Source organism: Vanessa atalanta, chromosome 14 (assembly GCF_905147765.1).
Source record: "Vanessa atalanta chromosome 14, ilVanAtal1.2, whole genome shotgun sequence".
In the NCBI taxonomy this organism is placed as follows: domain Eukaryota; kingdom Metazoa; phylum Arthropoda; class Insecta; order Lepidoptera; family Nymphalidae; genus Vanessa; species Vanessa atalanta.
In genome coordinates this window covers 11,676,389-11,702,249 of record NC_061884.1, presented here as the reverse complement: position 1 = coordinate 11,702,249, position 25,861 = coordinate 11,676,389, and the positions used below count along the sequence as shown (strand labels likewise).

Genomic DNA, 25,861 nt, shown 5'->3' with positions numbered 1-25,861 from the left:
CCAGTGTAGCTACAGGCACAAATAATATAATAAATTAGTTCCAAAGGTTGGTGGTGCATTGAAATGTAAGGAATGATTCAATTTTCTAACGGTACCAGTTTCAATGTTCGGCGATGACTTACCATCAGTCCCATAGTCCGCTTGCTTATTTATATAAAAAAAAATAGTAATATGAAATACTAATTACAAAATGATTTAGTAATCAAATTATTTATCTATTCGATAATATTCAATTTATGAACTGTCAATCTCTAATGACATATTTAATGTTTGTAGTTGTTGTTATAGCTCTTGTTATACTGCAATATTTTCGCTTTATGTATTGGTATATTGGTCAACCATTGAAAGTGCTTCGATTCAGTGTAAGCGTTATCTCTCCAAGACCCGAGATGGCTCAGTGGTTAGAACGCGTACAGCTTAACCGATGATTTTGCGATCAAAGCCAGGCAAGCACCACTGAATTTTCATGTGTGAAGGAAAACTTCGTGAGGAAACCTGCATGTGTCTAATTTCGACGAAATTCTGCCACATTTGTGGCACTAACCCGCATTGGAGCAGCGTGGTGGAATATGTTCCAAACCTTTTCCTCAAATAGAGGAGTCCTTAGTCCAGCTGTGGGAAATTTACAGACTGTTAATGTAATGTATGAATTGTTATATCTCCGTTGTACAAAATTTTAATGTTTACAAAAGTATTGCAATTATGACGATTGTGTGAATGTTTATTTCAATTATCAGAACGTGATAAGCGACAATGATTATAATAACAGAATATGGCATTTAAATTTCAAACGAAACACGCATCAAACTAGCGTGCCGGTTTTCGATATTTCACAACGAACTATTACGAGTTAGAAACATACTGCTGGCTTACTGACATTCACACATAATCAAAATGCGTAGTTAGCACCTTCGACAGAAACCAATCACAAATTCCGTACGACTGTATAAATAAACTAAGTATTTATTGATTTCAAGGCAGGATATATGGAAATGTAATTATACTTTACTGACTTATTCTGTAATTAAAATTGTGGAAAAGAATGACTACTGAGTGTCTTGTCGGGTTTTCCATCTTTAAATTTAATTCAATACTGTTAACATGACATTTCCAAAAGTGCTCTTATGAACATATTTAAATAAAGAATATTTTGATTTTAATTTTTTTATATCCTTTCAAATGTAAAGGGATTCTGAGAGGATTGTTAAAATAATAACTTCCACCTCCGAACTCACTAATACGTGCAAACGATTATTTATTTACGGCTTAAATTTTATCATTTTGTCCTTGCATCAAAAAAAATATGAGATAGTACTAGAGATAAGTCAGACATACAACAAAAAACCTTAAGTAGATATCAAAAAGATTCAAAATTCATTGTATTACTAAAAATTTGAAGACGTTCTTATAATTTATTTGGAACATCAGATTTGCGTGTGTGCGTATTCCATTTATGAATGCATTTCAATGTGGTTAGAAATACAAATATCAATCGTATTATAGTCAGCGTACGTTACAATTACGGTTAGTATTAGTCAGTGTCGTCCCTTTTAAATGTTTTTATTAAGCAATTTTCTCTTTCCACAGGTAGCGAGACGCGAGATAAGATTAGATAACTAAAGATGTGCTCCGTGAAATCGCCACGACATTCTCCGTTGAGACACGGACTGAATTTTAATACATAAATGTCTGAAATTAAATTTTAAAAGACAAAATTATGTTGAAAGTGTTCGAGTTGGAACAATGAATTGAATTCAGTTTAATAATTTCATATAACGAAGTATAAAGTGACGCTTAACAGTGCTAGTGAAGTGACCTAGTTAAACAAAACAAACAAAATAAAAATGTTAGTGATGTTATAATAAAAAGATTTGTGTTTTTGAATAATTGGAAGTTATAGTAGGTATTTTTAAAACGTGATGTCAAATTAGTGAGGTGCGATCGTGTGTAGCAATGGGTTGCCAGCTGGGTAAGCTAGCTGCCTCTGAGCGTAGGACCAACAACCAGGTCTTGGGCGATGGACCGCCACCAGCGACGGACCCGAGACTGCCTCTCACAGCCAAGCAAAAGTATTCGATGCTGGCCTCGTGGAAAGGAATATCGCGAGCGATGGAGAAGACAGGGATATGCATGTTTATAAAGTAAGTCCTAATTATACGATAATAATCTTATTATTATATACAGATAGATATGATTTTATAAAAAGAAAACCATTTTCGAAATAGGAATACTTTCGAAAGAATTAATTACCATATTTAATGTTTAAAATTTTTTTCTGACCTTGAAGTATTTTTGTTCTATTAGTTCCGCGAATCTATATTATTGTACGAGCACTTTGCATTATTCGATTCGTAATAAGCATACCTCGAGATATTTCTCTAAAGAATAATATATTTTGTATAAGACATGTATGAAAAATTATAGAAACAACGTATACCTGTCTACGATGTGTTGCAGTTCGACGCCATAGGAGCAAAATGTGGATATATTTTTAAATATATTCGAGCTATTTACAGGTTATGTCCATATGCTATGTGATTTAATTCTGTTTAAATATACGAAGCACTGAATATCACTCGAGTACGCCATTGTGTCTTACGAAATACCTTCAAACAATTGTCTCCATTGAAGAATTATCCTTCAAACATGCAGAATTCAAATAGCGCAAGCTTATCTGCATTGGACTCACCCCCCCCCCCAGTTAAAAGTTATTCTCACGCCAAACAGTAATACTTTATACGGTTATTTTCCGGCTTGAATTCTGAATGAGTTTACGTACAGGACCGGATTATCAACGTCAGGGCCTCTTGACAATATATGTACATATAAGGGCCCCTTTACCCTTTTCGAAAAAATATTTTTCTACCACAAGTTGTTTTTAATTATTTTGGGCATATATACGACATACGTATTACCTACACTGCCTAATGACAAATCCGGCCCAAGGCACAAAATTAAATCGTACCGCCATTATTAGCAGTACACAGACAGAAATGTTTAATTGATCTTAGCACTGTTCCTATATGCATATAGGCGAAAGTATTACATTTGTCTTCCTAAAAGAAAAAATATATAATGTACCTGAACTCAACATGGAGTCCAAGACATGACCTTAATAAAAATTCTCGTCAATTATAGTACACTATTAGTTTTAAAGTGATCAATTTCCCGAACAAGGATAGCGAATGCCCTGAATAATAAACAAGTTTCCCGAAATTGAGAATCGTGATGTTCGGCCATTCTCTCCGTCTTGCTATGAGTTCAAGGGTATTGAGCACGGGAGTCTGTGATCGTATGGTGATATGAATATGCTACGATAACAGTTTAGAAATGGATTAGTTCTAGATATAACTCCTTATAAACAAATAAACCAATTTTAGACGTTTAATAATAATACTATGAATGTATTTGGTTATGAGACTAAGAAATAAATTTTAAAATATAAATACCATAAAAAATATTTAAGATACACATTAAAGAGGTCTTATTCTTAAACAGCGATATCTTCGATATCTATTGATATATCGAATGAAGAAATTTTACAAATACGAAGAAGATAAGTGAAGTCTTGAATTAATGTAAGTCACAATAGCTAATCTTCAAGAACTACTCAAAAGTGCAGGACTCCTGCACTGTGACATAAGAATGAAACACACGATGGAATGAATATCCAAAATGGCAAAAAGAGTAATTTCATAGATGTTCATGATCTTATTGAAGAATACACACATAAAAAATGCTACCAAATTAAGATTGATTCCTTATTAGCTCAGTAGGCTTATTAAAGCGTGTTCAATTAAACGTGCTACATGTATACATCATCGTCATAATATACCATTGCAGTCAGCGTTCCATTTCTATAGAAATAACTGTGTAAAATATATATTCCGATACTAGATTCCGCGGCTTCGCGTGGGGGCTCTGGTGTTATAAAAAACGTGTGTATTACGACGTGTACTCAACAAACAAATATACAAACTCACTTTGTATTAATAATATTAGGTAGGATTAAGCAGATGTTTAACATCTACTGATTTTACATGAAGATTTGAAAATATTTTTGAAGTTGCAACATTTCAGTTGAAATGCTGTTACACGATCTTGATGAATGAATACATACGAGGTTAAGACGTTACGTCGGTGTGAGATATCAAGGGCACGTGCTATGTGTTCATGTGTGTGTAGCTCTACAGAACATGAACAATTTAGTCTAATGGGATGAAAAGTTATTAAGTGAACGGATTTAATGACAATAACACCCTATTTCTCACTTCTTCTATTTTTAAGAAGTTTTGGAGATTCCACCACGCAGCTCGACTACAGATTTCTTTACTGTTATAAATATGTCACAGAGTAATAAGCATAAATTAAGAATATTAAAACTCAGCTTTATTTTATTAAAATTCATGCGGTCTATCGTCTATTTATGGCGGATACTTGCTCCCATATTGATATAAACAAATAATTAAGTTTTTTATTATTTTTATGACGTCAAATAAAGAAGGAGTTTCTCAATTCAGTTGTATATTTTATATTTGTAACCTAAGAGCTTCGTCATTTGTGAACCGATTTGTAAATATATATATTTTTTGTTTGTGAGTTTATAGTTCCCGCTTGGTCCCATTTAAATTTGAAAAAAACATACATATATATTGTTAATTTATATATTGTTAATTAATTTTCATTATTTTTTAATTACCGCCTTCATGGTTTTTCTGTTTGACCTAAAGGTTGACTGGCAGAGAATGCCTTCAGGCATTAAGTCCGCCTTTTGTCCCATTAACTTTATGGTAGTCAATAAAGCATTTAAATAAATAAATAAATAAATAAATTTTAATAATAATTCGTTGTCAAGTTATAGATCTTATAATTGAATCGTACAAAAATATATTATAAAATAATGTTTAGAAACACTAGATATCTGTAAAAGCGAGCTATTAACAGCACGCAAAGAGCACATGTGATCCTGACGTGTTTGTTATACCGGGAACACGATTCGGAGCGAGATAGTTGAAATAATAAATATTTTGAATAATGCTATGAAAATGTTCCATTTAAATCTGCTTACAAATTTTCAGATGCAAATAGTTTTGTAAACTGATTTGTGGCTGTATACATTATTGCCGTTTGAAAACGATGTTCTTAAAAAATCAATTTTCAAATCTAACCTTAATTTGTGATATTTTAACGTATGAACGTACGGAATATTTTTTGCGCAACCCTAAATAATGGATGGTCTTAATACTTATTTGCAAACAAAAATAGAATTTATTAACAATGCTATAATATTCATTTTAGAATAATTAGACTTGAGTTTAAATAAATAAATATCGTTCATATCAAAATATACATACACCGTTTTTATTTATCAAATAAATCTCCACAGAAATGTAGCCTATGCCTTTGACGTAAATTTTGACGTTATTTTTTTATGTTCCTGCATGTTGTTAATTTCAGACAGCATCACAGTCTAAATTTCAGGATTAAAATATTAATCTAAGACATTGACCAAAAGATGGGACTCCCGCTGAGTTTCTTTCGCCGGTTCTTCTCAGGTCCGAGGTGCTAAATTCCGAACCGGTGGTAGATTTTTGACAATCAATAAGCAAGTGCAAACACTTCTATATTGAATAAAGATTTTTGACTTTGACTTTGACTTTTGATGACCGAAATCATCGGTTAAGATGCACGCGTTCTAGCCACTGAGCCTGAGATTTCGGGTTCAAACCCAGGCAGGCACCACTGAATTTTCATGTGCTTAATTTGTGTTTATAATTCATCTCGTGCTCGGCGGTGAAGGAAAACATCGTGAGGAAACCTGCATGTGTCTAATTTCAACGAAATTCTGCCACATGTGTATTCCGCCAACCCGCATTGGAGCAGCGTGGTGGAATATGCTCCAAACCTTCTCCTTCTCTTTCTCAAAGGGAGAGGAGGCCTTTATCCCAGCAGTGGGACATTTACGGGCTGCTAATGCTAATAAAAAAAAAAAAAAATTGACCAAAAAAATAAGCAAACTATCTTTTTTAACGAGTGTCTTTCACATAATCATATCAAAATAAGCCAGAAATGGACTTAGCTTAAGTAAGTCGTTATTTGAAATAAAATTCTTAAGAAAAGAAAATAGATGCACGAATACAGACAACTTTTACAATATAAATCAATTTGCGTTCTATTTCAAGTTTAAAAATTTGTAATAAGTAATTATGCTTGTATTTGGATTACGACAAGAGAAGACTAAAACTTTTTTAATATATGAAATAGGTTGTACAGGCAAATGAAGGTAAGTGGTCAGACCGCCATTGTATTAGATGGCCAATACTATGGTGGTGTGACCACAAAATCTTACGGTGTCCATACACCGTAAGATTTTTTAATTATTTCGCCAATGCATCGCCAACCTTGGGACTAAGATGTTAGTTACTCCATTTACAATCTTATTCTCAGTAGAATCTGTAGTCAGAAACTTGATGATTAAAAGTACACGAAGAAGAACCTATTGAATCCGGTACTCTTAACACATTAACCATCAGCTTCTCAAAAAACATCTTGTAAACACAAACTCCCTAAATAGTCGAGATTAAGTTGCCAATTCAAAATTCCTAACCATTGTTCTTTAAACTTTACTAACTTAAATGATTTTTCCTTCCTTCTGTTGTTAGTATCGACGGAAACTTTACAAGCGGAGTTTGAGCTCCGCCGCCTACGACGATTCCTACGCTAAACTTATTCAGATTATAGAGGCGCGAGGAATTTTCAAGTAAAATCTCTGAGACCCGTATTATACTAAATATAGCTCCTTATTTTGAAGATGTTCAGTACTTTAGATAAATCATATAGGTGTGGGTGAATCACGTGGCTGAGTTAGTCTATACTTAAGCAGTCTTTGTCAGAAAAATAATACAATATATAAATAGTGAATTGAAAATAATATATAAAGTACGAATCGAAATTGTTTTGATCGACATATTATATGCCAGATTCTCAAGAACGTGATTGGACAAAGGTTGCCCAGATTACAGAATTTTACTATTTTCCATATACAGTGCTTTTAAATATTGAAAGATTTGCACAAGTATGTGCAAGTATGCACAAGTACTCAGATGCTCCTTGTGGTTCCTTTGCTTCCATAAACTGATGGGGTTTAATTTCACAACCAGAATGTGTGTGCTACAGAGAACAGCACACACAGTTGTTAAGTTAATGCTACTGAGAATTTAAATAATAGAGCGAGGCAGGTAACGGTACGATACATATTATGTTAAACGGAACTCGTGACAAAATTAATAAAGTTCATGAATGTATAATTTCGTCATAAAATTTCAATACTAAGTGATTTTAGTTAGTTCATATTATTATATATTTTGTTCCAATCTAATGTAATAGAAGATTGATAATAATTATTCGTAGCAATACGATTTTTCCTTACGTGACGATGTCTGCCAGCTTACTCTACTTCAAACCGCATTAAAGAACTTACAAACAACAACAATTAATAAACATTTTTTAATTAGCCTGTAAATGTCCCACTGCTATGCAAAGGCCTCCCCTTCGTATGAGGAGAAATTTTTGGAGCTTACTCCACTACGCTGCTCCAATACAGGTTGGTGGATACACATGTGGCAGAATTTCATTTAAATTAGAGAAATGCTAGTTTTCTCACGATGTTTTGCTTGAGATTAATTATACACTCAAATTAAGCACACTAACATCATCGGTTAAGATGCACGCGTTCTAACCACTGGACCATCTCGGCTCAAAATTTATAAATGTATTAAAAACTAAGTTCTTCAAAGTATGTTTAACTATATCCATGTTATATCGATGCAAGTAACTAGACTATACATATACATAACTGCGTATGTGAACGGATAATTTCAATACACCTTACTACCGTAATGCAGGTTTCCAGGTCGCTTATTCTCGTCGTTATTATGAAATTATATAGTGGCCTCGTAAAATTTCCTTGTTTATACAAGGGTACACTTCAAATTTTATTAAGGAATTACGTTTTAAAAATACGAAGAGCTATTTTAAAATTGTATGAAATATTTTGAAATTCGACTTATGCACGTATTTGTGCATTATTTTACAAGACAAAGATCATGTTAGTTTTACTACTTATATGCATAGTTAAGTAGTAAAGTATAAACCAGGCTTTGTATATCACTTGATGGTAGGGCTCTGTGCAAGCCCATATGGGTAGGTATCACTTATAATAATCAAATAGTCTAACCCCAAACATCAAATACTTAGAATTGTTGAGTTTCGATTTTAAGGGTGAGTCAGTGTAACTACAGGCAAAGGGACATAACATCAAAGTTCACAATGTTGGTATGCATTAGCGATATAAAATTAATATGGTTTATATTTCTTATAGTGCCATTATCCGTGGATGGTGGTGGCCCCTTACCCTCAGGTGACACATATGCCAGTCTAAAATGAAATAATATATACATATATATATAATTATATATTTATAATCGAACGTATTGCTATGTCAATAATCTAAATTCAAAGCGGGCGAAACTACGAAGCGTTGCTACTTAAATAATAATAATATTAAACCTCTTTTGAAACGTACTCCTTGTTTTAGTATAAATTGTATGTATAGTATTTAAGAACGGAATTAAAAAATAAACCATTTCTTTTATTAAAATAAATGAGCTGCGATCAACTTTTTACGTTCGACTTAAAACAAACGTTGGAATTCCATCGTAAATATTGAGCTGATTGAGATAAATCTTGCATTAATTTGCTGTGCGGCGTTAATTTTTTAATACAAGCTACGAGATTATAGTTTATAAAAACTCTGATTTCGTATTCGTTAATTCACGCAGGATATATAAATTAAATTGTCTTTCATTAACAATGTTTAAAAAGAGATACTACATTCCGAACCAATGGCAGCTTTATAATTTGTGAAATAAAGATTCAATTTCTTTTGTACGCAACTAACTTGTACTTAAAAACTATACCTATTTATGTCTCAGATTATAAAACAAAAGACTACAAATCAAAAGCGAATGTAAATTTATTATTATCCTATAGTACTTTAAGATTTCGAATTCCGAGTATGACTTACAAATAAATCATTACTTTAGTAGAGAATATTTTGATTTTGTTGATTTCATTTAAATAATTGCATAAAGTGAAATTATAAATCTAGAACATTTAATTTATCGCTTTTATTAGAACTCTAACTAAATTATGTTCATTTATATATCTACTAAATAATCTTTATTTAAGGTATAATTATTAGGCATAATAATTGATGACATAAAATGATAACTTCTTTTTTTAAAAGTTAAAAGAATTTAATTATATTTGTAAACAATAATACATTAAAACATTAATTATGCCGTACGATACAGCGAAATAACGCTTGAATGAACGAATGTTATAATCGAATCATTCATCTGGTCTAGGATCAATACATTCAGACACGCCACATACAGAATAGCAGCTATTATGATTGGAATATGAGATTATTAAGAGCCGAGATAGCTCAGTAGATAGTATGTATTTGAAATTCAAATTAATGGTCATAGTTCATCTTTCATTCATCAGATCATTTACTTCGTAACACATTAATAAGGGCTTGAGCCCTTATTAAGGGGACTACATGAGCTAAATGCAAGTTTTATAATGCAAAAAAGTATATGATCCAATGCAGTAAACCAAATGAAAAAAATGTATGATAATCTTCAGGATACATGCTAAGTATTTGTTATTTTGAAAACATGATGTAATTAATTTGGTACGATAGAAAAAAATCACAAAGTTACCTCTAAAAAGATCTTTTAATCAATAATAACTATACTTATATACGTTCCATAATTCTGGTTTTTTGCCAGATTATTCTACAAGCAATATAGTATTTAACCTCGGTTTCACTTTTTTAGTAAAATCAATAGATTTTTTTTAAATCCGATATTCTTATTTTCGAACAAAATGCGTACGCATGTGTGCGTAAACGCCGTGTACAGACAATGCCGGCCGAGGCCTGATGCTATATAGACGTGTCGATCTTTTCGCCGCATCATTCATTACGTTACGAGATATTTTTTTGTAATTTTAATTGTAAATTCATTGTTTCATGTTTTCTTATAATAAATTTTATTCTTTCTTGTAAATAAATATATTAAGTTAAAATAGTGTAGTAGTAATTAGGCATTTGATTTTTAATAATATTTTTTGTTATAAATTTTAATTGTGTAAATATGGGAAATAAAATGAAACGCGTGAGGAAAACTAAAAAACGTTTATATAAATCAAGCGCCGAAAATACATATGATCGATATTAAAAGGTAAGAGTATTTAATTAGTAAACATATTTTTTTTTTTATAAATTTTGAATATTGAAAACATCTATTAAAAAAATGTGCAATCAGTTCGCATATAATCAGATTTTTCGAGCAATTCTTAATAATTACGATAGAGTATTTGGTCAAAGGAAGGAAAACATCAATTGACTTTCATGGGGATCAAGTGACTACATTCGATCCCCATGAACTCGAAGCATTTTCTTTTCATTATAACTACTATGACATATTAAGATACATATTTTTTAAATACATAATTTTATAATTAATAAAAATGTAATTACTAACATATATTTATTTTTTACAGAATAAAGAAAGTCGAAAACAATAACACGGAAGCTATTTATATTGCGTAAGAGTTTAATTTTATCGATTGTTTATAATAAGAATTAAAGTTATGTATGAACTCATTTTAATAATAATAAAAAAAAGTAAAGTCGTAACAAAAAAAATTTAATTGTTGTGAACCAGAGAACTAGAATATTTAGAAGTGTCATTTTTACGTAATTCATAAATTTAAATTTTTTTGTAACGTCCGCCATATTGGATTGAATATAGCAGCAATTCATGAATCGTGCATTGTCATCGAGATTAAATATGTGTGCCAACTTTTAGCTGAAAGTGGGTGTAATATTTATTCCAAGATTCCAGGACATAAAAAAAAAATTTAAAAAAAATTAACACTAAATGTTTTTTTTTGTAGTACTAAATATAAATAAAAATATTTTAAGTTTAATTAAATCAGTTTTATTTTTTAATCATTTTCGAATAACAGTCAAAAGCAATACAAATAATTCTAATATCATATCTATTTTTATGAGATTTATGATTAAACCTTTTATGATTAACCTTTCATTCATCAATGATTCAACCAAACCGAATTGACAACTTTTTTTTTAGTAAATATTTAGTTTTTTTTTTTTTAATTTAATATATATTTTTTCTTTATGAACCAATATTAATAAAACGAACAAATACTACGCTATATGTTACCCCACGGTCACTACACTACAGATTTCGAACACTTACGATTTTATTATATAAATAGATCATTAAACTTTTATAAAATGTTAAAAATTGGTATGTTTCAATATTTAGTATAAGAACTAATTGTGGTATAATAATATAAATAATAGAAAAAAAAGGTTAAAACTAACTGTCTATTTTATTGTATACAAAATATAAATAAAAATATTGTAAGTTTAATTGAATCAATTTTATTTCATAATCATTTGTTAACTAACATCGAAAGAAATAAAAATAATTCTGTTGTCCTATCTATTTTTTATGAGATTTATGATTGATCTTACGTCGCTCGGTTTGGCGCCATCTATTAGAATATTTGGGCGTAATCTCGTTACCTCGCTTAACCCTTAGTACACGGGCTTGCCGTTTTTGTCGATTTTGTAAGTGTGTGCGTGCGATTCTCAAGGGCACTTAGCTCTTGTAGTCCTCTTAATAAAAGAGTTTATATAAACATATTTTAAAGAAATAAGTATGCTTTTGGATAATTGGTCCATTTGATGGTATGTAAAGTGGTCACCATAAATAACAATATAAATATATAGTAATAAAATAATAAGAATATAAATAGCCAATCACAGCAATGCGTCAAGTATCAAATATTGCTGTTTGGCGGTAGAATATCTGATGAGTGCGTGTTACCTGGGTTGCCAAAAAGCCTTACCACCAAGTAATTTTATATACAAACTCATTCATTCCATTCCTTACATCGCCAATGCACTGCCAACTTTGGTTAAAGAGCTATATTCCTTATGCCTCTAGTTACTCTTTAGTTATTTATAACCTTATGACTTTATTAAATAATAATATTTATGCCTAGTATTTAGTAGACTTCTTAGGTATAACCAATTCCAATTGAAGTATATGTCGGAGATGTCAACAATACGGAAGCTGATTTGACGAGCCGCAAGCGTTGTCAGTATTACATAACGCTTCGACGGAGTCTAGATGGGTCGGTGCGAGTCGGTGACACTTCACTTCAGTGCTAGCCGCCGTACAGACAACACATCTTGGAACTGTCATACGACTCGTCGTTATTATTGTGTTTATTAATAGTTTGTTTAATAGTGTTAGAAAGAAAATCGTTTGAGTGATTATGGAACTATTATTATTAACCCGTACCCACATACGCCAACACATAATGTCCGATGGTGAGGACATCCACTCGGACCAACCACCCATTCTGTCATATATAATAGTAAATATACAATCTTAAGCTATACATTGCATGTTATTTGCTAATAGCTCGGCTATATAATGCACTACTAACATTCATTGATGAATATATCTTTATTTAAAATACAACACTTAACGACTCATACCCACTTTAATTATTCCTTCTTAAGTACATCAAAACTTCGCCAACATTCAAAACGCCGTACTTTTCCGCAATTGTTATGCTTTGACGAATATAATTGTTTATTTATGACTCGACCAATGAAATCACGTCATTACAAAGTCAAAGTATTCTAAACATAAATAAACCTTAACTATGTACAAATAAGAATTAAAAATATTTAGTGTATAAATCATGCCAGCGTGGAATGGCGGCTTAATTCGAAGTTGTTTATTTGTATTTATACCTGTGGTTGGATACCACAATAATATCAAAGGCTAGACATAAGATACGATGCAGCATCCACACCGGAAATCATTAGTAAGATAAGAAGTGCAAAGAACTTAAATGCTACTACGATTATATATTTAATAAGTAGGCGGCCCGACTGGGTTGCGCCTCCTGTTGTTAAGTGGTCACCACCGCCCATAGACATCGGCGCTGTTAGACATATATATTAACCATCTTACTTCGCCAACTCGCCACCAACCTCGAGATTTTGATGTTATGTCCCTCACTCATCCTTCAAACCGAAACACAATAATACCAAGTATTGCTGCTTGGCAGCAGAATATCTGATGAGTGGGTGGTACCTACCCAGACGGGCTTGCACAAAGCCCTACTACCGAGTTTGTATATATATTATATTATATTATAGTATGTTTTTACTTGCAATGGTATGTGTTGTTAGACATATTGTACGTATATTTTACTTGGTGGTAGGGCTCTCTGGTTTAGTTGGTCTCAGTGATCATATACTCTACAAATACAATATTAGAATTGTTGTGTGCCGGTTTGAAGGGTGAGTGAGCGACATTTAGTTACATTTTTCCCCAATGTTGTTGCGGCAGATGCGATGATTTTACATTTTTACATTAGCAGCCTGTAAATTTCCCACTGCTGGGCTACGGCCTCCTCTCCCTTGAGGAGAAGGTTTGGAGCATATTCCACCACGCTACTCCAATGCGGGTTGGTGGAATACATATGTGGTAGAATTTCGTTGAAATTAGACACATGCAGGTTTCCTCACGATGTTTTCCTTCACCGCCGAGCACGAGATGAATTATAAACACAAATTAAGCACATGAAAATTCATTGGTGCCTGGGCTTGAACTCGAAAACATCGGTTAAGATGCACGCGTTCTAACCACTGGGCCATCTCGGCTCGGATGCGATGATTGGGGAATGTTAATTAATTCTTACAGAGGTCATTCCTAGGATTGGTAATGACTGACCATCAGATTGACCAATTTCCAGTCGGTCTATCTATTCTAAAAAATAAAAAACATATTTAAGAAGAAAATATCGACATATAACCTTACTACGTTATCCTGTACAAAACTACATATATATTATAATAAACCGAGATATCACCGGTTAGCATCTTCACCGATGCTTGCGGGTTCAACCCCAGGCAAATATTACAGGATTTCAATGAAATTCTGCGCCATGTGTCTCCACCAACCCACACTGGCGCAGCGTGGTGGATAAAGCTTCAAACCTTCTCCTCTTAGCCCAGCAGTAGGACATTTACAACCTTGTTTTTATAGGCTTGTTATTTTACTTTTTTACATTATCCTTCACCGCCGAACACGAAATAAATCACAATGAACACAAATTAACTATGTAAACTCAGTACGTCTTCAACAATCTTCGGTTAACGTTCACATATAATGTATAAACCTATATTTATATTCTAGCAAAGAAATACCGGGTTTTCTTTTTAAAGAATTTTTATTTTGTATATAAAGCGACGTGGAGTTCAGAAAACAAAAATAGATTGCTTCGACTGTAAAAACATTCGAGGAATTTTCGAGCGCTTATACTGAAAATAATAATTTATTTTTAAAACAGACGCCTTTTTTCATCTTTATAAAAATTAAAATAGTTTTAAAATATTCCCCTTTTGTTGTTTTTAATAAAACAAAAACCGTAAGTGCAAAATAAAAAATTAAAAATAATCCTGGGGCACGCTATTCGATTCTATAACAAGATTACACGGTTATTTTTAACTTATCTTTAATTTCTATTTTTAAATGTATGTTTTTAAAAATAGGCTTAATATATTAATCCCTTAATATTCACATATATTTGTAAGAACGTTAAAACAATAGTTAACTGGTATGATCAGAGAAAATAAACCAATTTTTTTTTTATTATATATGAATCTTTTTGGTCGCAATATACTATTAGAAATATAATTCGAGATTTAAATTTGAGATTTATTGAATATTTATATATTTATTTTCAGTAGGACAACCAACAGTAGATATAATATATTCAAAACAAAAAAATTAAAATTAAATTTTAGAATTATCTTGTCATAAGTTCTGCTACTTACAGGTAGTCTCACCATGTACTATCATATGGCAAAATATATAGTAAAAATATAAATTAAATACAAGCAATAATTATCGCATGCCGAATATCATCTGATATCTAAATTCCACAGAGGTAAAACTTGAACTGTTCTATTGACGATCGATGTAATGTAAAACTCCCTGCCGAGTTATGGTGTCCATGTAATAGTCTTGCTAGCGCCCGATACGGAAGCGTCCGCCGTCTGCCAATTTCCTTTCTGATTACGTTCACATATTCCAGGCGATCTCACAAAGTGTACATCATTATAAGCATACTATTTCGCATGGCAACGAATTACCTCTTACACGCAACAAAATTGTTTTAATTTTTTGTGTAATTATTTCCGGTCTTAATCTTTTAGACTACTCCAGCACAAATACACCTTGATATTTTTTCCCGCTCTAGAGCACGTAATAGTAACAGTGCTTTTTCTCCCTCTTTCATGAATTAAATGTATGATTCCGTTGCATCACGTTCGTTCCAAGTACAAGACGGTTGCACGTTGCTTTGGTTAAAATAACCCCTTGAGATATTCTGCAAGTCAATGCAAGTTTTATTTGCAACTGCCAGTGAAGTTTTTCGACATAGCAATTAAAATCCGAGCCGGTTTTGTTTTTCCGACCCAGTTGCTGTGACCACCCAGTGCCTTTATTAGAGTCGTCTGTAGGGTGACAAGTCGTTCGGAAAACCGGCGACTGATCATGTACGTTTTTACAACTTTTGGAACGACATTTTTTTATGCGGCTTAAAATAGTGAACTGGCAGAAATCATCATAATCATAAGGAAAATACTTTATGACGACCCCTCCAGGCGACTTTCCCTCTCTCTCTCTTCCTCTCAGTCTCTTTCTATTTTGTACGGTTGTATATAATATCATTTGAACTCATTTTTGTAAGTCTTTCAATTTACAAGAGTTTTTTAATAACAATTTTGTAATTTTTCATTTAATTCTTTTCAAACGATGTTAATTTATTTCACTGGGTTTGTTATTTAATACATAATATATAATAAAATAGTGCGACTTCATTCGGATCGGGTGTTCCATGATAAGTACCTCTCGTTTTTTGTTTTTACTTGTGATTATCTATTTTCTTATTATCTTCGGCTAATTTGTAAGGCAACTTATACAGCCAAAGATCATAATTCTCTTGTTCGAATTTCAGACACTAAAACTAGTTTAACATCTGTTTTAAATTCTAGAAATAGCCCGGAATTTGATGTTGTTACGCTCCTATCAAGTAAAGCTTGATTTTGCATCCGTCCTTCCGGTCGGGTCGAATCTATCCTATCGGGCTAGGAGAGGGAGAGAATAAAGAATTTACCTTTGGAAATAATTGAGAACAATAATTTATCTTGTATAGATTGCTGTTCTCCTTTGAGTGGAGTGGCTGTGGCTAGGAGAAGAGTACTGTCTCATATTTAATTTAAGTTAATATTTAATAATAAATTATATAAATAAATATAAATTTATAATTAAATAAGATTAGTTGCGATAATATGAATTATTTTTTCAGTATCCTTATTAATTACATATATAAATTCATTTATTAAATACGTGATTTCACAAAATTGGTTGTATTATTGCACAGTCCGTATTATATTCTTGTATCCTCTATAATCCTTGCCATATCTTTTGAGCCTTTTAAAAGGATTTAGTTTTATTTTCCTGCCATTTCTATCATTAAAAAGACTACACAATATACTCGATTTAAATATATGATCTAGATATCCTTTTAAAATTTTTGTTAGAATGGATTTTATTATTATTCGGTCAATTATTTTAGCTGACAAATGACAATATTATATGGATTCATTTTGAGCAGAATTATTAGAGCTTATTCCACCATGCTGCTCAAATACACATCTAGCAGATTTTATTCAGCACAGTCATACACATTGGTGCTGTGAGAAATTTCAACCATTATCTACATCGCCAATGCGCCACCAACCATATCATCAAACTACGATGTTATTTCCTTTATGTGTTGTGTTGTATCTGTTAATATAATCGTTTAATTCGATAAAATTAATTTATCGAATTAACCAAATAATGTAAGTATGTTTGGCGGTAGGTAGATTCTATGATGTATCATCATAGAATCTACCTACCGCCATATGAAGTCCTACTATCAAGTAAAGTACAAATTAAATTACTATTAATTATTACAAGCAAATTCAATCTTGACGATCTTTACTCGACTCAGTTTATTACGTTACATAATTTTAGATGACTTTTTGAAGAACCTTTAACTTTTGCAAACATAAAAATTGCCAAGTTTTCCAGTAGAAATAACCTTTTAAATCTACTACTATATCTATACGAGATCGTTTATTATGTTAAAAAGTAATTATTTTCATAAATATATATTTTATATATTTGATGCATATTTTAGCGATATAGACCGAGCATACCTACAAATATAAAAAATACTTAGAATAAGAATAATTAAACATAAGACATTAAAGCAATCATTTTATTTTTATCCCCAAAATGATATTTTTTAACGTGGTAACCGTACTTTTAAAACAGATTGCAATAAAGTTCTGAACAGCGTATTATGCCTTCAATATGGCTAAGTGACGTTTCCAACAGTATTGATTCTTTATTTATTTATCAATAAAAACATTCAATTATATATATATCTATATCTAATAGTATTAAGATAAAAAGATTTGTTTGTTTGTAATCTATAAACTCGGAAAATACTAAACCGATATAAAGGAAAAAAAAAGTTCCTATGTCTTTGAGTTCGCTACGGGCATACTAAGTTTTTATTCAGTATGGATACCCTTTAATTATTACTTGAGGATGTTTTATTCAAAATGTGTATTTATTTTTATTAAGGCTATTGACCTTGTTTTTTTTCTTTCTGATCTTTCAATGTACAATATAGGTACTTATATACCTGAGTGGAAAGCCAGAGATTTTAAATATATTATTAAAAGAAAAAAAAACTATTTTATTTAACCATAAAAGATTTAATGTTTTACAATATACCTAAACTAAATTATCGTTATTAAACAGAATGGAATTATTTGAACTCAATTTATAAGTGATACAATATACTAACATTCGTTTTAAAAATACGTATCTATTGAATATCTCGAGGGATATTCTCAAACGAATTCAATTTAAAATCGGTCGTAGCTTTAAGTAGAATTGACAAGATAGATTTGCAAAACGACTATTCAAATATTCCTTCAACATTTTGTACTTTTGAAATCAACCTCCTTTTGGGAATCAGTGAAAACATTTAAGGTTAAATAACAGCAACATTCTACCATGTAACGTGTCTTTTCTGTTACTTGTTTTGGTTGCAAGGGTTGTGATCTTTATTTAATAGTAGTTAGAACCATATAGTTACTCTGAGGTGACTGATACGTATGTTTTTCTATACAAACATATTTATATCTGAAACGGCCTTGAAACGATCGTTTTATTCCCAATACGTTTTATCATCAGAAATCAAGAAGATTATGATTGGTGCTGGTACTAATAGTATTAACGTCACGATTTTTACAAAAGTCTTTTATAATTTTACCAACATATCACAATATCCAAAGTATTCAAAAGCGACGGTCAATATTTTAAATTTGATTGTTAAAAGTACTTTTGGAGATTTCGTTAGTTTAATTTGTATCTTCTGCTTGTTATATGACTGTGGTATATGTATATACTATTACCAAAGCACTTTAGTATGTATTTATTATTCGATAATTTAAGTTTATAAATTATAAAGAAACAATTAAAAATATCACTTAAGACTTAACTTAGGCTTTTTAGCCTAACCTTAAAGTTTTCGTTTCAAGTTTCAAATATTCTCTTGACAGTTTTTCATTAACAGTTAGTTTAATGAGATTATTAGATAATGATAATCTATACTAATATTATAAATGCGGTAGTAACTCTGGCCGAGTCTGTCTGTCTGAGACTCTGTCACGACCAAACGACGGAACTGAATTTGATGAAATTTGGTAAGTAAGCTTGAACCCCAAGGAACTACATACTATATAGGCTATATTTTAGCGTCAAACACCTGATGAAAATCCCCAAAGACGCGGTCAGCAACTAGTTATATATATATTATATAAAGCTGCCTCGACGGCTTATAACTTCCTAGTATCTGCTCATTGACTAGTTTCCACCAACACGAATTAAATCACATACACACACACATATACGAGCTCGCGCGCACGCCCCCAAACACAAACAAACGTGTGCGTAAAAATAACGAATTTAAATATAAACTTTGTAGTCATTAATTACAAGGGTTTATTTTTTATTTTATTATGCGTTAACAGTTCCCTGCCCTAGCGATTCCTTGACGTCCCAGTTTCTATCATAAGGAGAGAGTACCGCTGATTCTTACTTGGTATTCTGGCATTCGGCCAGGTGTTCCATATTCCGCTTACAGTAGGTGGGATGCATAAATTCATTTCCCTTGCAACTGAATTTTAAGCCAGCGCTACACAACCGATTAAGCTAAAATTTTACTCTCACTTTTAGGGCAAGTGAGATCTCGAATACTGAATATTATAACCTAAAAAAATATAACTAAAAAAAGCTTACTTTTTTAAAGGTTGGTGAACTGTAAATTATTTTAGAAAGCAGTTCGGAACTTTACTTTTTTTTATTTACGCTACTTTTAATAAAAGCGACTTTAACTTTATATTTTTCGCTAGATTCGTGGTTATAGTCCGACCACGGACGTCGTCGTTTCTGAAGGCATAAACCACAAAACTTTGAAGTCCATTAAAATTTTAAATTCTACGGCAAAAGCCGTGACTGTTTTATGAAAAACATGAAATATTTTTAACGAATAAATTCAAACTAATGAATTAAGCGAATGATTCGCACCGTGATCGCTGTTGCTATTTGTAGAACAATGTTCATACATTTGCGTAGTGTTACTGAATCCACATATCCGCCTACCCTTATTCATCTATTAACTAACCGTATTTTAGTCCAAACTATTAACACCGTCCCTTGAGTTATTCTTCTACCATACATCAATATTTCCTTAGGTTGTTCTGACAAACGATTCTCAGGAGTATCTTTGTTTGGAAGCTATCAATGTTCTCACACGTATCCCAAAAATCAAAAGCTACTGTTTCCATGTCTGAACTCTTTACCATTGTGCTAGATTTGCCATTCGATCGATTATGGGAGTGAGGGAATAAACTGCACTTATGATTGCACAGACTAAGTACATTGGTCACGGCTCTTGTGCAGTTGACTAGTCTCCCTTGAGACTGACCACCTTAGATTTACCATGATCGACATCATATAGTCAATCCATAGATTTTTGACAATAACCGACAGACAAAGAATTCTGAATAATTATAGTGTGACCTCCTCGTAGATAATAACAGCCTTAAAAAACTATCGTTTAAGCAAACATGGCATTGTAGAAATTCCTGTAATGTAATGTAATTCCTGCGTCCTGTTACGACAGAGAAATTCCTTTCGCCAATGAAAAGTCACCAGCCCGAAAGAAAATGTCTGGATAGCGGAGTATTACTGAGTATTCGATTCAATCCCCAACATTCTTTTCTACCACACAGCAGGATTCTTAACAAATAAGAATAAATTCTGAACATTGCAAGCAAATTCAATAGGATATATTATAAGCCAGCATTTTCTTTGGAAATACTCAGAATAAATTGCTCGAGTCGATTCCATTGTCTGGTTATGATAAAGCTTTTGTGAATAGCTCGTAAATAAATAGACCAATTTGGTTTATATTATACTGACTGAATTTGTCGTTAGAGAAAAATAATCTTTAATTTTCGAACAGATAATAATATTAATAAAATATTTAAGATGATTTCGATGATAAGAATAAACTCGAAACTCACCACAGAACTCGAGTTTGAAATGACAGAATGTGATATGCAACATTTACAATAATAATTATAATATGTTTTTTTTTTATGGTATAGGGGGCAAACGGTCAGGAGGCTCACCTGATGGAAAGTGATTACCACCGCCCATGCAACACCAGGGGGGTTACAGGTGCGTTGCCGGCCTTTAAGAAATAAGTACGCTCTTTTCTTGAAGGTTCCTAAGTCGTATCGGTTCGGAAAAACCGCCGGCGAAAGCTGGTTCCACAGAGTGGTTGTGCGAGGCAGAAAATGTCGTAATATTCATAAGATACACGTATCAAATTTGTGTATTACCGTAAATCAGTTGCCAACATTTCACGAGTGATATCCGAAGTAAATTCTAATATCATATCTAATAATAATAATAGCACTTCAGTAGTCCGTAACATTTGTAGGTATTCAATGTTTCGGAAAGATATCGGAAATGATGGACGTTTGGGAAGTCACTCGCCCTTAAGATACGGGTCGCCTAGTTTAGGGGTACTTAGATATATATGTCACATATTGTAAACCAATAAAAACATTATTATTATGTTAAGACATTCTATTTCTCTTTATTTCCAGATACTTAAATGTTTGGTTGTTTCTGTTTAAGCATGTATGCCTAACCTTACACCAATGCGAAGTCATGGTGACTTGGGCTTAAATGAATTATAACCCTTATATCTGTATTTACAAGTACCATAGCAAAATTAACTGTAACAATAATTATTACTTATATTGTTTCATTGTGTATGCTTATGAAGCGTCGTTACTCAGTAATCATTTGTAACGCGGTTTAATCTCAGCCCTGTATTGTAATCTCATTGGTGGCATTTATAAAAAAATGGTTCAGCTACAAATGCTAAAGAGAAATAAAGAATAACCAATGCACGCTTTATTTTTCACTAATCTTACTTAAGCAATCGAGGATAAGACAGGTGAATAGAGACGATGACATTTTATTCAAAATTTTTATTCCATATTTAAAATTTATTTGTACTCTTTTCTTTTAGTGGTGATCATCGCCTATAAACATTGGCGCTGAAAGAAATGTTAACCAATCCCTACATGGCCAAAGTATTACCAACCTTGGAAGCCAAGTTGTTATGTCCTTTGTGCATCAAGTTTTACTAGATCACGCATCGTTCAAACAGGAACACAACAATACTAAGTATTAATGTTGGGAGATAAAATGTCTGATAAGTGGGTGGTACCTACTTAGGCGGGCTTGCACAAAGCCCTACTACCAAGTAAATTTAATTACTAAGTAAATTATGGTATAATATGTCTTAGTGTAATACCTAAGTTACTTAACTTAGGTAGGTACTACACTAAATCCAAACAAGAGTAAAGCTACATGATCAATCATATTATTCAGCTAAGTTTTGGAAACAACTCCTACATCGGTTCAACCGCATTTCAACTCATACAAATACGAAACCAACTATTTCATACTACTATTTCTACTCTACATATTTATTAATTTAAACTTATCATATTTTCAAGCTTAATGATTTTATTTGCTAATAATATATTTGAAATGTTTTGTTATTCGAAATTTGAATTTGTGTCAATTTAAAAAAAAAAAAATTTAATTTCATAATTAAATTTTTAAGCGGTTTTTTTTTAGTTTAATTAGGAACGTATTGATAGGGAATGCTGCCAATGAGACCTAAAGGCTGGTAACATTGTTTATCTGAAGAACAAATATTATTTCAACGTTTAAGTAAAAAAAAATAGAATAAGCATATTGCAAATATTTTGAGGAGAGGGTTTGGAGCTAATTCCACCACGCTGTTCCAATGCGGGTTGATGGACATATGTGATAAAATTTCATTAAAATTAAACAATTGCCAGTTTCTTCGCGATATTTTAATTTACCCCCACGATATAAATTATAAAAGAACTTTAGCCCATGAAAATACTTTTTGGGTTTAAAGACAAATTTTTCGCTTAAAATTAACGTGTTCTAATCAACGACCAATCTAGCACATATTCATAAAATTTAGGAAAGTAGGTTACGGTGCTATATATTCAAATAAAAATATTTTTTTTATTCAAACTGACAACCCTTACCAATGACGTCAAATCACATTAAAGGACATTAAAGAGAGCGAACAAATAAATTGTAACCTTTTACGAGTATTTTATGAGCTGTGCTTAGCCTTTTAATGTTAATGATAAATCAATTAATGGCGAAATGAAGTTTAACATACAAAAAATAAAATAGAAAAGTATACCTTTTAAAAAGTTATCGTTCACTGCCAAAGAGAACAAGACTTTTTTTCAAACTTCGTTCTCACTAAAGCTATAAGTTTTACTTTATAGAATCATCAAAATTTTTATTGAATCTGAAATTGCATAAAAAATAATAAATTAGTTTTGGTTCAGTGGTTTGTGCACCGTAGGGTGTATATCAACATAATTTATATCAGCGACATAAATTATGTTGACATTATGGGGTGAATAAAACTGTAATAAGAGCACAAGTCTCAAGATTATTTTGTGCAGTGTTTCAATAATAATATACTGCAAATATTAAGTATGATTATTAATTATACCTTATTAAATTTGAATTTGAAGAATTTAATAATTTGACATTAGCATCCATTTTTAGAAAAAGTTGACCATTTATCGGGCGGCATAATATTTGCCTTAATCTAACAGCTGATAGAATATTCCTGAGGGGTTGGAAACATATTAATTAAAAGGAAAACTTAAGCTATGTAAGTAATTCAAAGGCTTATATCAGGCAAGCAGGGCAAAACAATTTAATCCGGCCAGGAAACCATGGAAAGGTTAATCTGTGGCTAAGGTATTCATAATTTCAATATTATGCTTTAGAGTGTATAAAGATAACATGTCCCAAGTTGATATCGCATTGATAAAAAAAGGTTTTACTGTTTTTTTTTAAATAATGAGACAATATTTAAAAAATAATAATTATAAAACAAACCGTATCAGCCAACTATCTATGCTATTAGAGATCTATACATATAATGCAAGAAGTTGAATTAAAAATACAATAAAAAAAATCTATAAAGATAGGGCAATATAAAAAGGCTCTTTAAATTATTGCCTTTGTCTATACAGGCTTTTAAAAAAAATCACAATATTGTTTTTAGTCGTTGGCAAAGTCCTTTCAAATACGACTTATCGTGTAAAATTTTCAAACGTCTCTATTAGTTATAGTATTATAAATATTTAATAATATTGTAGCCTTTATCGTTAGAGGTTTCTTATATAATAAAACTACTATAATAATATTTTTGATCTTCAACAAAAACCATATAATTAGAACACAAACAAAAACGCCAAAAGTAGTAAGTAAGTCTTTTCAGCATTATAGATTATTGTATCCTTTGACGTTAGAGGCTTCTCTTTTAATTTTACCTTTAAAATTGCCTGCTGAATTTTAATTCCATATCATAGCATGATAAGTTTATTAGTAAAGTTTGTAAGTTTATTATCCTAGATAACTGAAACAGTATTAAAATATGTTCAGTTAAACAAGAAACTTATTAGTTCAATATTTTCTTTATTTAAAAAAATAGGCAGTCAAAAATGGCCTCCTGAAGTCACCCTTGCCCTTAGAGATTGCTTCTGCAAGAGATATTAAACATATCTCACATTGCCGATGCCACCAAACTTAGGAATTAAGATGTTTTGATGAAGTGACATTAGCTCACTTATACAGCAAAATGAAACACAAAAATACGAAGTACCACTTTTTGACAGTAGTCTTTGCGATGAGTGGACGTTACCTATCCCGTCTGGGCAGGTAACATCTAACGTCAAGTGAGCTAAGTTGTATCACTATGAAAGATAAATTTGCAACTTTTGTTTTATCTACGTCTGTTGATGTAATACATCGTCTTGATATGGTAATCTATCTTTTAATGTTAACCGAAATTCGACAGGTGTTTGTTTCTTTCTGAAGAATACAAGCTGCAAGAAACACCAACTTTTCCGGTACAAGTTCCCTTAAGTAATACTTACCCTCGTCAAGTCCTTCTTGTATTTCAGTAATCCGTTGAGATTATCACTAAGGAAGCATATAACAAATTACGAACTGAACAGAACAGAATATACTCAAACGGATAGACCTATAATTATATCGGTCATTGTGGTGTTTTTACAGGACTGCCCAAAAAAAAATGAATGTTTTCAGGGTTCATGTATGTATATGCATTGTTTCTTCATTCCACTATAACTTTTAATTTATTGAACGGATTTGGATATCATTTATTAATTCTCAAGGCAGTCGTGTATTGTCTCAACCCAAGATTAAATAGAAGGTAAAAATAGCGCGGTGTTAATCATTGATGACTTTTAGGCAATGTATTATATACATTTAATTACATTCTTTACTTTATAACTTTATATTTATATTTCAAATGTTATAAAAGAGTAACTACTGAGTTTCTTGCCGACTCTATGGTAGATTCACGTATTCAATTATTTAAAATGTCGATTCAAAAGTGCTCGTAAAAGGTTATGATTTCGTCTCAGTATAAAGAAAAAACCTACCAAAAATTAAATGAGGACAAGCGCCAATTAATTTGAATGTGCTTAACATTAAAACTGATTAGTAATTTTGATTGAGCCGAGATGGCCCAGTGGTTGGAACGCGTGCATCTTAACCGATAATTTCGGGTTCAAGCCCAGGCAGGCACCACTGAATTTTCATGTGCTTAATTTGTGTTTATAATTCATCTCGTGCTCGGCGGTGAAGGAAAACATGGTGAGGAAACCTGCATGTGTCTAATTTCAACGAAATTCTGCCACATGTGTATTCCGCCAACCCGCTTTGGAGCAGCGTGGTGGAATATGCTCCAAACCTTCTCCTCAAAGGGAGAGGAGGCCTTTAGCCCAGTAGTGGGAAAATTTACAGGCTGCTAATGCTAGTAATTTTGTCTTGTAATGAATCTTGTGTGCAGCGTTCTG

The 25,861-nt window shown here is 31.8% G+C and overlaps 1 protein-coding gene across 1 annotated transcript in view; it reads left to right on the top strand.

Annotated features, from left to right (window-relative positions):
• Nucleotides 1-25,861, top strand: part of LOC125068810 (neuroglobin-like) — a 142,633-nt gene that overhangs the window by 77,294 nt on the left and 39,478 nt on the right. The window contains exon 3 of the mRNA XM_047678129.1: nucleotides 1,588-2,141. Within this exon, the coding sequence (XP_047534085.1) occupies nucleotides 1,954-2,141 (188 nt within the window). The 5' untranslated portion in view covers nucleotides 1,588-1,953. The remainder of the gene's footprint in view (nucleotides 1-1,587; nucleotides 2,142-25,861) is intronic.